Source organism: Trichomycterus rosablanca, chromosome 6 (genome assembly GCF_030014385.1).
Source record: "Trichomycterus rosablanca isolate fTriRos1 chromosome 6, fTriRos1.hap1, whole genome shotgun sequence".
NCBI classification, from domain to species: Eukaryota; Metazoa; Chordata; class Actinopteri; order Siluriformes; family Trichomycteridae; genus Trichomycterus; species Trichomycterus rosablanca.
This window is the reverse complement of record NC_085993.1, coordinates 14,194,108-14,211,437: the sequence shown is the minus strand read 5'-3', so window position 1 is coordinate 14,211,437 and position 17,330 is coordinate 14,194,108. Positions and strand designations below refer to the sequence as shown.

Here is a 17,330-nt window from a genome sequence, read left to right as displayed (position 1 = left end):
TTTTAAAATTGATAAACATTATATTTGTGGTTACTGTAATAACATAATATCTATGATGTGTTTGTTGTAGGATAAAGAGAATCCTCTGGATAATGTGTTGATGTATTCATTAAGGAGAGCCGGTTCCCTGGATATGCTGGATCAGAGTGGAGATGAGGATGAGAATCGTACAGGACACAAATCCATACGTTAGTTGTAAACACATACACACACACACTTCTGTAAAGTTTATGAAGTTATTTTATACTTTCAATTATAAAAACAGGCCCTATCCACAATCATAAACTTTGCTGAAGTGTGTACACCAAATTATAGAGGCAAAGTGGAATAAAAAAACAGTCCGTTTTAAAACATTATGGATTCTCGATTCCAAATTGCATCCTATGTACTAAACAATATGAAAGATACTATTAGTGTTGCAATAATTTGACATAATGTTAAACAGTGGTAGCCTAGTGGGTAGATCTGTGGGTTACCAACTGGAATACTGTGGGTATGAATTCTGGGCTTTGCCATGCAGCCACTGTTGGGCCCTTCAGCAAGGCACTTAACACTTATGGCTTCATGGGTGACGTACAATAGCTGACCCTGCACTCTGACTTTAGCTTTTAAAAAAGCTAGGATACGCAAATAAAGAATTTCATTTTACTGTACATGTGTATATGTATATATGACAAATAAAGGCATTCCATCTACCCTAGATCCTTATTATCATGTTTGATTGTTGTTAGTATAATAACCTCTGCATTTATGAGCCATTTGAGTTTGTTTCCTTCCTAATAAGTGAAACCTGTGGTTTTAGAGAACTACTATTTAAGTAAATAAAGCACTTATTAGGTTTTTGGACAGGATTTGTTTTATATGGGGATAAAGGTTAATGGACATTTACTTTTATACTTATCTTTCTCTGCCGTTCTTTTTGCCCAGTTCCTCGATCTATCTCTAATCTGGAGACTTCAGAGCGAAAACGAGTAAAGAGTCGTTTAAAAAAGCTTATTTTGAGGAGACCTCCACTGCAGGCACTACAGGAGAAAGGCCTAATCAAAGGTGGGTTATATTTCATGCGTAAGAATTGATTCTGCTTTAAGTATTTCATTAACTTTTTTATTTTTATCAGCCAAAATACTTTTTGATTACAGCAACAGATATTGTACTTGTATTTCATTATAATAACACTGGTACACAGATTTACCTTATTCTTTTACAGCAGTTAACATACTATGTTTAAGTATTGTGTTCTACAGAGCAGGGCATGATGGGTAACAGTGTGTGTGGTTGATGTTTTCAGATCAGGTGTTTGGCTGTAGTTTGGAGTTGCTGTGCGAAAGAGAGCGGACTACAGTGCCACGCTTTGTTAAAAACTGTACAGAAACAGTTGAAAAGAAAGGTAAGCCTATGTTACATTTATAGAAGATATTACAGCCCCTCCCTCATTTTATCTCCTAAAGGTAACTAGTGAGTATGAAACAGATCATATTTTACAGCTATACAGCTATGATTACTTTACAGACTGTGGTGAACAATAAGGTACCAAACATTATAAAAGCTAAACTAATAATGATACAATATCCCGCTTGACAGTAAAAACACTTTCACGAATCCACTTGTATTAGGAATTTACCAGTGTGAACACATAACAAAGTTAACATGCTGGGTTGATTCACACAGCAATTTATCATGTCAGTTAAACCTTTCCGGAGGGCTCATGTATAAACAAGACATGCTGACACTGATTGAGACGCTTGAGTAAAAAGCAACAGCAGATAGAAAGCTCAATGAGGAATTTGAAAATAAAAGTGTTATCTGCCATTTGTGGTGCTATAAATAGTGCTGGTGGTTTGCTTCCTGTAAGTTTGTTTTCTGTATGATATTTAAATAACAAGAAATCCATACATTCTTTTTAACCTTGTTATCCGCTACAGTGTAATTATCGCACAGTATATGCAGGTTTGATTAAGGAACCATGTAAAAAATATAAATTTCACAATTTTTTTATAATACAATACATTATATGTATTACTGACGTGATTTGATTGATTAGATTTTATGTATTAACATAAATACTTATTACATAGGCAAATATGAATTTTGCTTGTCATCTTGCATATAAACATAATACCCATGATGAAATATTGAAGTGAAGCCTCATATGCACTTATTTTTATGTCAACTGTACTGTGACGTTACACACCATCAAATGATCATAAATGACACAATGCACTGGGACATTAGAGGAGAATTTTACCTCATTTACCAAGAAACATAATCTAGATGTTTTATCAAGACAACAACTCTAAACATTATGACAAAATGAAGATAAGTTACCATTAAAGAAGGTGCTTGCATGGCCTAGCCAATAACCTGAATTAAATCAGATTAAAACCACAATACTACAACTGCTAATTATCTCTTTTCACAGATGTGTCAAACCAGTAAATCATAACACTGGTTGCAACGAGCTACAGATGTTAATCATTTGTGGTGTCTTTTTTGTGTTTTTTGTGTATTCTTATTAATGCCTACATTTCGGTCAAGTAAAAAGTTCATATATATGTATGTATATGTATATATCTATTTAAAGGATGCAAGTGTAAATAAAAAAGGGGAAATTTACTGGTATAAGTAATAGGTATTCTGTATTTTGAGCATAATAATGAAAATAAAATGTGTGTTCTCAGTTGCTAACTGATGAAAAGTGACTTCCTATTGTCTATTTTGAACCATAGACAGGTAGGCATTCTCTTGCTAGGTTATGCTAAAAGTAGTAAACTCCACTGTACAGTCAGCTGATTTCTGTTTCATCAGACAGTGGCTTCGTTGTAGTTGTTACTTGGTGTAAGAGTTGTAATGCTTGCATGATTGTGTGAGAGAGCCTAAAAGTTTAGAGTTTCCAACACTGATACTAGATATGATGCAAATGTCTGCAAACTAACTAATCTGTGCAGTCTGTAAGTGTACTCCACCAGCGCTAATCCATATATAAGCTAAGTACTCCCTAAATACTTGCAGTGTAAAAACCCTTGTCCCTGACGTAATGTGATTAATGCAAAACCGTCTGCTGCTGTGGTCATCTCTACAACCTAGTGAGAGTAGTTCTATTTTTTAACTGTGGTTTTGTATGACAAATACTCAGAGGAAGCTTGTAAACATTTATATTTCTGTTTATAGATCAATGATAAATAATCAAAAATGCAATGTCCAAATGGAAATGTTCACTACCATCAGTAATAAGCCCACCTCCCATGGAGATTTGTGACGTAGCTTGGTTACAGAATCATGTCCTTCTGCCTTGCCAAATGTGGCCAAAAGAGGGGACAAAGCCGCTCAGGTGGCGCAGCGGTAAAAAGAAACGCGCTGCAACCAGGGCTGGATTCTGAGAGCGTGGTATCGAATCCAGCCTTGCTTTACCGGTTCGAAGCTGAGTGGCTATATGAGCAACGATTGGCCGGTTGCTCATGTGGGGGGTGGGACAAAGAACCGGATGTGGGTCTCTCTCTGTCAGAATTCGATTGCGTTCTCTGCCGGCTGATTGGAGGCGCTTACACAGAGATGGGAGAGGGTGCCCTTAGGGTGTGTCTCTCCGCATGCAACGCTAGGTGGCGCCAAACTCGTCAATGTGTGGGTGGCAAAGATGCATCTGGCTGCTGCTCGTGTTTCGGAGGGGATACGGGTTAGCTTCAATCACCTCCGTCAGGGCAGGGTTCGGCATAGACAGAGAGGAAGCATGATGCTAATTGAACAATTGGATGCGCTAAAAGGGGAGAAAAAGGGGTCAAAATTAAAAAAAAAAAAAAAAAAAAAAAGAGGGGACAAGAAGGTGCAGGTGATTGACCTGTCAGTTTTTTCTTACTTTTGAAGCATTATTTTGCTCCAGGTGGAAGTGTTTCTATTTATCATGGTTTCCTCCTCAAAGATTTGCCAGGTACTGTGTTGGGAAGCCTGCTTTTTTTCTTGAAACTGTATGCCAGGCCTTTCCAGTGTGGGTTCCTGCTGGCGTATGATGCCTACATACACTGTCGAGGCCCTTTTCAGATGTCACAAGGGAACCCCCCTGAACTAGCGAACTGTCATAGGTGGTGTGGCGGCTATTTTCCAGAGCATGCCCCACTTTTTGTTCCACACTTGGTGCGGGCTGTGCCAGTTGGGATGGGATGCTAGCATTGTTGTTTTAGGCTTTCTCTGGGTTGTCTTTCTTTATCTTTATTTAGAGTTTGGTTGTTACAGGTGCTCTGAGCAGCTTGCTTTAATGTGCCACCAATTTCCATTTCTGTTGCAATTCTTTTTTTTTTTTTTACTTTCACCGCTGTGGGAGTGCCCGCCCATAGGTTTGCTATATGCATCAAAGTATACATGTTATTTAAGTGATTGTTTAGCTTAGTTTTGGTGTTGTAGGATTTTCCTCATTCAAATAAATAGGAGCTCGTTCTTATCTGGAAATAACTGGAAAAGAAGAATATGGTGTTCAAATGCCCTGTGTCTTCTTTATATGACCTCAGACTCTGTCCAGTGGGTAATTATCTTGTCTGTGTTTTTAGGTTTGGAGACAGATGGCATCTACAGAGTCAGTGGAAATCTGGCAATAATTCAAAAACTACGTTTTGCTGTCAATCATGGTAAGAAAAGTGCCTGTGCAAACAGGAGAACAGAAAATAAGCTTGTGTGATATAACGATTTAATCGTCCTTAAGCGATGTCCAGTGACTTTGACTATATGGTCTAAATATGCAAATTGTCCACTTTTTTCCTCTTTTTCTCCGAATTCCCCCCCCAATTGTCTTCATAATCTAGCTGTATCCAATTACCCTGATTGTGTTACACTTCACTTCTACTGATACAACCTTCCCCTGCTGACTGAGGAGCTTTGCAACTGACACACGCACGTCCCCTACGACACATGCTCAATACCGACTGCCTTTTTTCTCCTGCACGAGGCGAGTTCATATGTGGATCAGCCTTGTTCACGGAGAGCCACACCCTGATCAGCATTATTCCCCAACTCTGCGCAGGCGCCATCAATCAGCCAGCAGAGGTCGTAATTGCACCAGTTATGAGGAACCCTGGTCCAGCTAATCCCACCCTGTGAAAAACAGCCAATCGTTGTTCATGTGGCCGCCCATCCCAGAGCTGAGATTCGATACGATGTATTCAAAATCCCAGCTCTGGTGCGCTAGACGTATGTGTCACATTACTTTTTGTTTTACTTTTTCTCTTTTATTTTGGAGGATATGATAACAAAGATGAGTGAAATAGTTTATCGAGATCATATATATATATTATATTTATATTTGCAATATTCTTTTCTCTAAAGTGTTGCTGTTTTTGTTTAATGTGTTTACATATTGCTGTACCTATTTTTTTTACTGTAGCCCTTTATTACGAAAAACAATAAATCCTTTAAAATAATATGCGGTAACACTCGGGTGGCACAGTAGTAAATTATGGTAGCCCGCTACTTCGGGAATCAATCGTTTGAAATGCACAGACATGATTGGCTATCATAGGATTGGGGGGTGGGGGTGTGTTATTTGTTTCTACACTCACTGTCCATTTATAGAAGCACTTTGTTCTTCAATGGTCAGGACCCCCACAAGACCAAGGACGCTGCTCACGGGGCACTGTTGGCTGGATATATTTTTGGTTGGTGGACTATTCTCAGTTCAGCAGTGACAGTGAGGTGTTTAAAAACTCCATCAGTGCTGCTGTGTCTGATCCACTCATACCAGCACAACACACACTAACACACCACCACCATGTCATTGTCACTGCAGTGCTGAGAATGATCCACCACCCAAATAATACCTACTCTGTAGAGGACCTGGTAGAGTCCTAACCACTTAAGAACAGCATAAAAGGGGGCTAACAAAGCATCCAGAGAAACAGATGGACTACAGTCAGTAATTGTAGAACTACAAAGTGCTTCTATATGGTAAGTGGAGCTGATAAAATGGACAGTGAGTGTAGAAACAAGGAGGTGGTTTTAATGTTATGGCTGATCGGTGTATATAAAACTTAAATAACAACCTGTTTATATCTTTAGTCTTTTTTAATTATGGGGGTATTTTAAAATACTGAGTTTTTTTTTTTTTTAAATAACGACTACATCATGCTTTAAATATGTATAATTCATCCACTTCCATTTACAAACCCCTTAATAAATAAAGAGATAATTGCATTCTTTCCAGAGAAGAAAATTATTTTCACACGAGCCTAAAATGACACATTAAGAAAAAAAAAGGTTACAGTAGTTCATCTAATCAGACTTTCTGTCATGTACAATGCTTGGGTAACAAAACTGATATTGGATGAAATAATGGGTTGTGGATGTATGGTGTATGTGATCAGGTAGTGGTGGGTGAGTTGTAACTCCTGTTCGTTGTTTCAGAGCGAGCAGTTTCTACAGATGGACGTTTTCTCTTCCCAGAGGAATTAGTTCCAGGTAGTCTGTCCAATCAGCAATTGCAAAATCCTTGCTCTTTCTTATTCGAAAGCTACCTTGCTTTCACCCGCTTGTCTAATAGGGTGCTTTCTCTTTATGCTGCTACCACTCGCTGCTTCTACTCAAGCCAAAGGGTTCAATGAATAGTTCACTCAGTAAGGTTATTGTTCCAGAATCAATTGATAGTAGAAACAGAATCACATCTAACAAGCTTAGATTTTCCTCATTCTTAGCAATATAATAATAATACACTTTATTCATATAACGCTTTTCCTTAAATTTAAGGTTCATTTACATACTCAAACAAGTAAAAGTAAAAGTACTATTACTTTGATGAATTTTTACTTAAGTTCGAAAGTACTACTTAAGTAAAACTACTTATCTAAAAATCTACTCAAGTAAAAAGTAAAAAGTAACTCATTTAAAATGTACTCAAATTAAACATTACTTAGTTACTTTTTTAACAGAAGGAGGGTGTGTCTCTCCTGTGTAATGCACACAAGACAAGTGGACACACAATAGTTGTTTTTAATTAAAATCTAATATGTTGATACAACATTTAAAACATTTAGGGATGTGTAATGTGTCATTTTAGTACAGACCATCCCATAAAACCTTTTCAAACTGTATAACCAAGTTGGCATTAATTGTGGATTCTATAGACCAGCCTTTTTTTCATCACCAACAAATACCAAATCTCATAACTCAAAACAAGTCAAGGTTATAAGTGTTGTGGCTTTCACTAAATGCGACTTTTCACTAGACGCAATTATCTTTTTTTACTCAGTAACGGATGTTATTTAAAATGTAGCAAATTACAATTCTTAATACAAAACATACTTAAGTAAAAGTAAAATTACAGGTTGTACAATCTACTGTATGTACACTGCCTGGCCAAAAAAAAGGTCACCACCTGGATTTAACTAAGCAAATAGGTAAGAGCTTCCATTGGATAATTACTGCATGGGTGATTATGTTTCAGCTGGCAACAAGTTATTTAACCCTAACTGATGCAGTGAGTAGCTTCTCATTTGTTAAACAACCACGTCGAAAGACACATCCTGTGGTCATGGAAAAGATGTTAATCTGTTTCAGAAGGGTCAAATTATTAACATGCATCAAGCAGAGAAAACATCTAAGGAGATTGCTGAAACACCTAAAATTGGCTTAAGAACTGTCCAACGCATTATTAAAAGTGGAAGGACAGTGGGGAAACATCATCTTCGAGGAAGGAATGTGGTCGGAAAACAATCTTGAATGATCGTGATCGGCGATCACTTAAACGTTTGGTGTAATCAAATGGTAGAAAAACTCCAGTAGAACTCAGGGAGATGTTTAATAGTGACAGTAAGAGCATTTCCACATGCACAATGCGAAAAGAACTCAAGGGATTGGGACTAAACAGCTGTGTAGCCTTAAGACAACCACTTGTCAGTGAGGCTAACCGGCAAAAACGGCTTCAATTTGCTAGGGAGCATAAAGATTGGATTCTGGAGCAATGGAAGAAGCTCATGTGTTCTGATGAGTCCAGATTTACCCTGTTCCAGAATGATGGGCACATCATGGTAAGAAGAGAGGCGGCTGAAGTGATGCACCCATCATGCCTAGTGCCTACCGTACAAGCCTGTGGGGGCAGTGCTATGATCTAGGGTTGCTGGTCAGGTCTAGGTTCAGCAACGTTATGTGCCCAAAGAATGAGGTCAGCTGACTACCTGAATATACTGAACGACCAGGTTATTCCATCAATGGATTTTTTCTTCCCTGATGGCACAGGCATATTCCAAGATGACAATGCCAGGAATCATCGGGCTCAAATTGTGAAAGAGTGGTTCAGGGAGCATGAGCATGGTCCAACGAAATATTAGAGTGTGTGACCTTTTTTTTGGCCAGGCAGTATATATATATATATATATATATATATATATATATATATATATATATATATATATATACTGTATATATATATATATATATATATATAATGATTATTTTTACCAACACTTACCAAGGGTGCCAATAATTTTGGATAATGATTTGTCTTTTTTGTGATTCTAAACAACACAACATCTTTTTGCTTTCCCCCCTGTCTTGTACATTGTTCCCAAACTCTCTCCTCTTTTGGCTGTGTGACTCAGTGGACCATGTGGACCTGGAGGACCCGCAGTGGGAGGATATTCATGTAATAACAGGGGCCCTGAAACTCTTCTTTAGAGAGCTGCCTGAACCACTTGTACCTTACAGACTCTTTCAGGACATCGTCGAGACTGTCAGTAAGTGAGAGAATGAGAGAAAGGTGTAACAGGACGATGGCGCTTTTGTAGGAAATACAAAGTACCAAGGCGTGTCGTAGTTCAAAATAGCTAAATTTTCCAATAAACCACTGCGCTCTCAATGAGAATTGGCAACACCTGGTCCCAGCTCTATATTAGTGCGCGTTCATAAATCTGCAGTGCTGAGTCTGTTACTTATTGACTGAGCCGGTATGCTGTGTGGTACGCTAATTGCTATTTAAAAAGCAAAGACAAAAATATGAATGATTACTTTCTGCACAAAACTTAAAAGAATCATGAAGTTAGTTTGTAACGTGAGCGGTGTTGCTGAGGGAAACTGATCGCTAATGTAGTATTAGATTAAGTAAAACTCATTTAGGTAAATGTAGGTACTCTGTATTTTAGTATTTGGTCCTCGAGTGCAGAAACGTAGGCAGGAGAATCTGTTTACTACACCAGTACAGCTAAAGCTCACCGATTAAAAAGTAACACAAACATTCACACATCGAGTTTGAATTTTGTCTGCAGTTTTGGTCCAAATCTCGTATTGTTATTATTAACTCGTAGTAGTATTATATTACAACTGATATTATTCTAATTATTTAGCACTCGCACATCCTTAGGGAAAATAAAGATTGGTGGCTTGTTAAATGACTTAGTTCTTTACCAAGGGATTATTAAAGCAATAAGAGCCACTCGAGACCGTGCGTTACTGCGATTTTATCACGGGGAAGGATGCCTAAAACGTCTTTCCCCGTGATATGTTTGTTTATTAGGATTTTAACGTCATGTATTGAACACAGTCATGGACAATTTTAGTGTCTCCAATTCACCTCACTTGCATGTCTTTGGACTGTGGGAGGAAACCGGAGCTCCTGGAGTAAACCCACGCAGACATGGGGAGAACATGCAAACTCCACGCAGAAAGGACCCAGACCCCACCTGGGGATCGAACCCAGGATCTTCTTGCTGTGAGGCGACAGTGCTACCCACTTAGCCGCCTTCCCCGTGATAAAATCATAGCAGTAACGCACGGTCTCGAGTGGCTTATTGCTTTTATAAAATGGCGGTCAACATAAAATATAATAAAATACAACAGTGTTCAATTTATAAATGTTTTTATTTACAAAAACACTTACAAAAAGCATTTTTCCGCGAAATCAGGTAGTCCGTAACAGTGTTGCTAGGCAACATGAGGGCGAACATAACATTCGCAATAAACATTCCTCCACAAACACTATTACACTATTTCTTGGATGAAACACCCGCTTAATGATTAGGATTACTGTTTATATTAATCTGGACATTTCCATGTATAGTACATGACTTCAAATAGTGTTCAACCAAGTTTGTACTTTTTCTTTTCAATGGCGTATTAATATGGAATGATGTGAGGTGGTCATAGGTGCAGTGTTGCCAACTCCTCAGTAAGGAAAGTAGCTATTGGCTGTCCTAAAAGTCGCTAGAAGTCGCTAAATGACGTCATTGCCTAATTTGCATATGATCCATTTGCATGTAGTTGACGCTGTAGAAGAGGAATAACATCGTGGGAAAGACAAAAAGTGGGTAAAAAAACACCCTAAATATGTTTAGAACTACAAATGAACATTCTTCTGTTAATTCGTGGTTTGTTTTTGTTTTTTAAGAAAATACTGAGCTACTCTGGGCAGGGTTGCCAGATTGCGACAGTAATTTTCAGCCAAAATGCATGAAAAAACGCCCAAAACACAGGATAAGCAGATGGTGTTTAGCATTTCACAAATAATAAACCAGTTAAACCATCATGACCTACAAATTAATATCTTAAAATGTACAGATCAGTAATTATACATTATAAAGGACACATTTTTTTTTTGCTTGCATGTCTTTAAAGTAGCCTGCCAAGTTTGTAAAATGCATTATTTGTTAGGACACAACCCTTTGCATGTAAATAAAAATAAACTTGCAAGCAATGAAAGTTCAACCTCTCGTACATATGAGACTTGCTTACCTTCATATTCAACTCAAATCACTTGTCTAACATATGAATCACTGTATTGATGGGCGTGGCAACAGTGTCTTGGACTGGAAAGAATAACCTGTCAATCAAACTTTTGACAACGGGTTGGATGTGGTGGGAGAAGGTAGGGAGAAGGGAGACCTATTTATATTCCACCTGCTTTAGCAATAGCTTTTTTTATTTATATTTTAAGCTGCCAAAATAATTACAAACCAGCCCAAATTTTGTCCACCTGCCAAAGTGTGTTTTTCCCTGCCAATTTCCAACAAAATCCGCTCATTTTGGTGGAAACCCGCCCAATCTGGCAACACTGACTGTGATACTGACCGCCCGTGCTTGAGGACAGTAACTGCAGAACAATGTGTTTTCACGTTCGAGTCTCCAAAAGTCTCCAATAACACCAGAAAAAGTCGCTAGATTTGTCGCTAGTCGCTTTTTTGAAAAAAAGTCGCTAGAGGGGTCTGAAAAGTCGCTAAATATAGCGACAAAGTCGCTAAATTGGCAACACTGCATAGGTGTGCGTATATCGGGGATTATAAAACGGATAGTTCCGGTCCTAAAATCTGATTGGCTGAGCCGCATTCGAAGCCGTTGTAAAAAAAAAACCCGATAAACGCACACCCAGGACCACCTCACATCATTCCATATTAATACGCCACTGAATAGAAAAAGTTAATGTTATTTTCGCCCTCATGTTGCCTAGCAACACTGTTAATCGAACTATTTTGCGTCACGGAAGAATGCTTTATTGTAAGTTTATACACAATAAATACATTTATGAATTAAACATTGTTGTATTTATTATATTTTATGTTGACCGCCGTTTTATAAAAGCAATAAGCCACTCGAGACCGTGCATTACTGTTATGATTTTAGCACGGGGAAAGAAGTTTTAGGCACTCCGCTTCGCGTCGTGCCAAAAACGTCATCCCCGTGCTAAAATCACAGTAATGCACGGCCTCTCGTGGCTTAATGCTTTATTTTACAACGCTTCGAACGCGGCTCAGCCAATCAGATTTTAGGACCGGAACTATCCGTTTTATAATTAATAATAATGGTTGCTTATTACATCGAAGCAGCAATGTCTTTTTTATTTCCAATTTATCCCATTAAACGTTACGTTCTGGAACGTTTTTGTTGTGGGAACGTTGCATTGGACTGTTCCCTCAACGTATTTTGTCCAGTTTTCTTAATGTTCTCAGAACGTTTTTTTTAAGTTATGAAAACGTTTATAGAACGTTCTACTGGCTTTATTGTGAGAATGTTTGCTCATAACATTAGGAGAACTTTTACATAATGTTAATGAAAGTTGTGGGAACGTTCCCTGTTAGCTGGGTCTGACGATATGCAATAATATGAGAACATACTGTAGAACTGTTTCACAAAATGTTTTTACATTTGCGTGTCCATTGGGCTAAATCTTATGAATATGCCTGGATATACTGCCTTTCAATATGTGATCAAGTGAGACGAGCAAAAATGAAACATAAAGTTACATTTCGAATCCTAATTTATTAGCCAGATCAGTGTCATTCACTCTGCTTACTGGCTCTGACAGGACAACACTTTATTCAAGTAAAATTACTTTTTTTTTTTGCTAGTTTAACGAGTGTAATAAAAGGTGTTATCAGGTTCAGTGTAAAAAAAAAAGGATCCAAAGAGTTAACATAGTGTAAAAGTGTACCAATAAGTAGTACATCAGTTCCCTTAAAAGTGTTTGGTTCCTAGAACTGTTACATAAATAATTATATCAACGTGGGTTTTGTATTCATTTTGACTGCAAATTTACATTTTTAAACCAGTCATTCTGAAATGTTTACCATACAGAGAGACCTTACAAAGAGACCTTATTTATCCTGGGAAAGTAATAGAAAACAGCTGATGCACAAATGTCTTACATGTGGTTGACTAATAAAATGAGTGAGTTCCAGGGTAATGTGTTGCCCTCGATCAAAGCTAGTCTTGTAATTAAAAGGGGAAAAAATACTTTTTGAATCTTACTAATTTCAGTTTCATTTTAGTGAACTGTTTAAAGGCTTAAGTCATTTTTATTTGATAATAAAATATCATGAAAAGCACTGTATCAGTATGATGTATGAATAATAAATTACATGCAATAGTTTTGCCACTGTGCTAATGTTATGCCTGTGTTTAATGTGTTTCATAGAAATGTCTGACTACTCAGAAAAGGTAGAACGGATGAAATTGCTTGTCAGCAGCATGTCAACCTCAAACCGCAATACCATGAGACACATGTTCCGTCACCTTAAGCGGTAAGAGTGTGTCCATCATATAAACCAAGGCTATAAATGTGAGAAAAATTAATTCATTGTTAGTTTTGGGTTGATCAGAATAAGAGATTCGGTGGTCCAGAGCCACCCAGAGATTCTGGCCGCAGGGCAGGAATTCACACTGGGCAAGAGGCAAGTCAATCACAGGGTATCACACACTCATTTACTCATGCCTAAACACAATTTAAAACCGCCAGCCTGTTTTGTAAGGAATACCTGTGGAGGTCCCTGTAGGTAACCCATGCAGGCCCCCATGCAGGAAAATATAATATATATTATCACACAATGATTTAAGGCAAGGCTCCTGACCTGTATGGGTCTACAAATTTATAGCAGAGTAATATTATTTTCAGCCACAAGAGGGGGTAGTACGCTCATTGGTCACAAAAAGCCATCAAAATACTTTTATGTTCAACCAAGGCACCTGAAACTTATGACAGGATACACATGAAGGTCTTTTACTGCTACTACAGTACCTATGAGCAATTATTTGAACATCCACTGGGCCTTAGGAACAACTAAAGTACAGACACAGGTAAATGAGTGCAAGCTTAATGCATGCATTATTATAATCTCATCAACCAAAATAAAGCTCTTACCCATCAAGACATTAACTTCAAAAGTCATCTGAGTCCTGTGGTATCTGGTACCAAGATATTACGAGCAGGTCCTTCAGCTTCTGTATGTTGTTGGGTGGACCATTCTACAGTGCATTCTGGTGCCATCTCTTCTGCAGACAATCCACATGATTTAAAAGAAAATAGGATTTGACCTTCCTCCTAGGAGTTAATCTTCTTTGTTTGCTCTGATGCCCATGTGTATGCCCACTGTGGGTGCTATTCATGCTACACAGGAGTAAGCATGGCACTTTACTTGCCTGCAACTATGCAGCCCGATACACAGAAGGGTTTGATGGACTGTCTGTTGAAACACATTCACCTCATCACCAGCATTAAAATTATCTGTGGTTTGATCACAGTAGCCCTTCTGTTGGTTCGTACCAGATGTCACAACCTTCATGTCTTCTGGTATTAATGGGTCTTTGCAGAAAAGAACCTAGTCATTAGGGTTACTTTTCAGAGGTGATGTTTCATGTTTTTGGGGAAAAACTTTCTGTTAAAGTCACTTGAACTTTTTGAGCTGAACTGTATATAGTTAAGCTGAAGAGAAAAGTTTAAAGGAGGACCTTTGGAACCAGCAGGATCTGTGTTAAGAAGTGTCCCCATTTCTTGCTCTGGGTTCTATAGCCTCATTAAGCATTATAGAAGAAGAGTCTTGTAAAGCTCCTATGTTTTATAAGGGGCGTTGTAGAAAGTACTTAAGCAGGGGTGACGTTTGTGGTTTTGTTGAAAATTGTTCTTTTTAACGCAGGATTTTATTCTCTTGGAATCATTTACTACAGTTAAAGATTAGAGCTCTCTCAAATCTTTGGTGTGAGCTTAGGCTAATGAACCACAAAGAATATTTACAACCTGAGTGTTCTTATAAATATTTAATTTATGACAGTATTTATGATAAAACAAAAGAAAAAAAGAAATTTAAAACACTGGTAAAATCACTGTTAGGGATCGCGGAGACTTAATACTGCTTGTCTCGTTAGTTGGTGAAATTAAGCACCGGGTTAGTGTTCAGTTAGGGCTTGAATAGCCATTATTTTTATTTTTTTACTACACAGACCTTTAAAAACTTGCCTCCAAACCTCAAAGGTCATCAAAAGTGCCTTCATCTGCTTTTCAGGGGTAATTCACAATGCAGTGGTGTATTAAGCTATGTCCAGAATTGAATATTAGCAGTGCTATTTGTTTGCTGGGTGTCTACACAGACTTCATTGCCTATGTTTGACCTGCGATGGATTGGCACCCTGTCCAGGGTATTTCTGCCTTGCATCCAGTGTTTCCTTGTGGAACTGGACCCGCCACAACCTTGACCAAAATAAATTGGTTGCTAAAATGAAATAACACTATATACAGTGTAATATTATGCAATACAATGTGTATATTGTGTCTTATACTGCTCATTTCCTTTAGCTTGTTAGGTTTCTGTAAAGGTTTCTGTAATTACCTCTTCGTTCACCCCGTAAGACCTCTGTTGGTCATCTGATAAAATGAACACCAAATCTGAAACCTCTCCGCCCTTGCTTCCCCTTTTCCCCTGTTCTTTTTTTAATGTGGAAGTTTTGAGCAATTGCTGGCTGGATCTGCGGTTAAGTGGGATTGGCATTTTTAGAAAATGCCTCATACTGTGTCTTTAACCCTTGCTTTGTCCTTGTGCCTTTGCTAAACTCTCCACACATGCCTGTTCATACTGTGTCTCCTTTTCTTCCTTGCAGGGTGATGGAGCACTCAGATAGTAATCGTATGACAACGCAGAACATTGGGATCGTCTTCGGGCCAACTCTGATGCGCCCGGAGAGCGAGTGCGGAAACATGGCCATTAACATGGTTTATCAAAACCAGGCAGTCGAACTCATCCTCACTGAATACGAGCAGATCTTTGGACCCGATCCACCCGGATTTCTCTGACATTGCTGTGGAAGCAGTACAGCGGTGGTATCTGCTCCCAGTGAATCTGGAATCTGAAAGCTAAATATGATCCATGCAATTGGTCATTAAACTGCAGTGAGGCCAAAAATGTTATCCATCCTGCTTGATGGATAAGAGATGGATGAATGGTTGAATGGAATTGCTTAAACAACAATTAGCCAACCATGCTCTAGCGGGTACAAAGACAGAAAGAGAAAAAAACACGAAGTGTTTTTTCAAATTGTGTTAAGATGCTTATTTTATGTCCATGTGCGTGTTTGTGTGTATGACTGTGTGTTTGTTGGTGGGTGGGTGGATGATGTCTTCTCACAAGTGTTTTTCATTGTGTTGGTTTCAGGGTATTTGGTAAAACCACACAGAGCTTCTCAACAGAACCCAAACTAAATTCTATAAAAGAAAATCAGCAAGTCACCCAATAAGCCTAAACATGAGCACAGTTCAAAAGTCTAACACTTTATTCAACTGAGATTGAGCCATTTAGTCACTTTTTAATAGCGACATATAAAGGGTTCAGTCCAAAATGCTGTGAAATCCACTTTTTTACTGTTCCAGCAGTATGGTTTTGGTGTGTGCATGTGTGTGCCTGTACCGTGTGTGTGTGTGTTTTGCGTGACGGATAGAAGTGCAGAAGTATGTTCTGTATTTTGCTCGTTGATTGCGTGGAGCTCTTTGCCACTATTGCTCCAAAATCTCTGCTTTTAATAACAGAACAAAAGAAGAGCTAAAAATGCATTATGTTTAAAAAATGTGGAGTTTTTCCCCCCCAGCACCAGGGCTTTGGTAATTTTATATTGACTGTGGCTTGGCAGGAGACAAGAAGAAGTGAGAGAAGCAAAAGAACACAGAAAGCATATGGATTTTAATGTCAGAGTTTATATATTTATTTGTTTTTGTTTTATTGCAGTAGGTGGCATGGGGGTTAAAAGAGGTCATTGAAGCACTGAAGGAAAGGGCTGAAGTCCCAGACATTTTTGAAGTATATAGAAATGTTAGGAACTGCTGTTGTTCTGTTCATACTGATGTAATTTATCTGTTTATTTATGTGCCACTGATAATTTAGTAATCTGTTTAGTAACCTGAAAAAACAAACCCGAGGCATTCCAACTCATCGAGGGCTTGGTAATGAACTGATCAATTGGATGATATGCTTTTTTTTTCTAAAGAAAACGGGGCAGAATTTACCGCTATAGACTCTGAGGAACTGTAATACACAAGTTAATGCTTATTATAGCTTATTGTGATTCATATACTGCACTAGTTTGTGGTTTTATACAGAAGATTTGTGAAATTGTTTCAGTTCCTACTCTTTTACATTGAGTTCTTTTTTTGTATGCTTCTTAGTTCATTAAAAATGACTCTCCTTTCATGTTCTTCTTTCTTTCTCTCAAAATGATTGTCATAGTCTCATGGCATATTGATTTTAAAATGTGGCATTTCAAAAGGTTTCAGTATTTATTTTAAAAATGTTATATTTTAGTCATTTGCAGATATTTTGATCCAAAGCAACTTACAATTTAGGCTGGATCAAATCCAAAAAGGGCGGCACGGTGGCTAAGTGGGTAGCACTGTCGCCTTACAGCAAGAAGGTTCTGGGTTCGATCCCCAGGTCCGGGTCCTTTCTGTGTGGAGTTTGCATGTTCTCCCTGTGTCTGTGTGGGTTTCTTCCAGGTGCTCCGGTTTCCTCCCACAGTCCAAAGACATGTGAGGTGAATTGGTGACACTAAATTGTCCATTGTCCATCTTGAGCGCCTACCTGAATAACTTTTTAAATGACCAAAGCAAAGTGTTCATA

General features: G+C 38.2%; 1 protein-coding gene across 2 annotated transcripts in view; it reads left to right on the top strand.

Annotated features, from left to right (window-relative positions):
* arhgap9 (Rho GTPase activating protein 9) overlaps nt 1-16,861 on the top strand; it is a 49,516-nt gene extending 32,655 nt beyond the window's left edge. For both annotated transcript variants that reach the window (XM_062996634.1, XM_062996633.1), the window contains 8 exons: nt 71-188; nt 928-1,047; nt 1,289-1,387; nt 4,536-4,613; nt 6,382-6,435; nt 8,571-8,705; nt 12,872-12,977; nt 15,325-16,861. In XM_062996634.1, the coding sequence (XP_062852704.1) occupies nt 71-188; nt 928-1,047; nt 1,289-1,387; nt 4,536-4,613; nt 6,382-6,435; nt 8,571-8,705; nt 12,872-12,977; nt 15,325-15,517 (903 nt within the window). In that variant the 3' untranslated portion in view covers nt 15,518-16,861. The remainder of the gene's footprint in view (nt 1-70; nt 189-927; nt 1,048-1,288; nt 1,388-4,535; nt 4,614-6,381; nt 6,436-8,570; nt 8,706-12,871; nt 12,978-15,324) is intronic.
* Nucleotides 16,862-17,330: the final 469 nt, after the last annotated feature.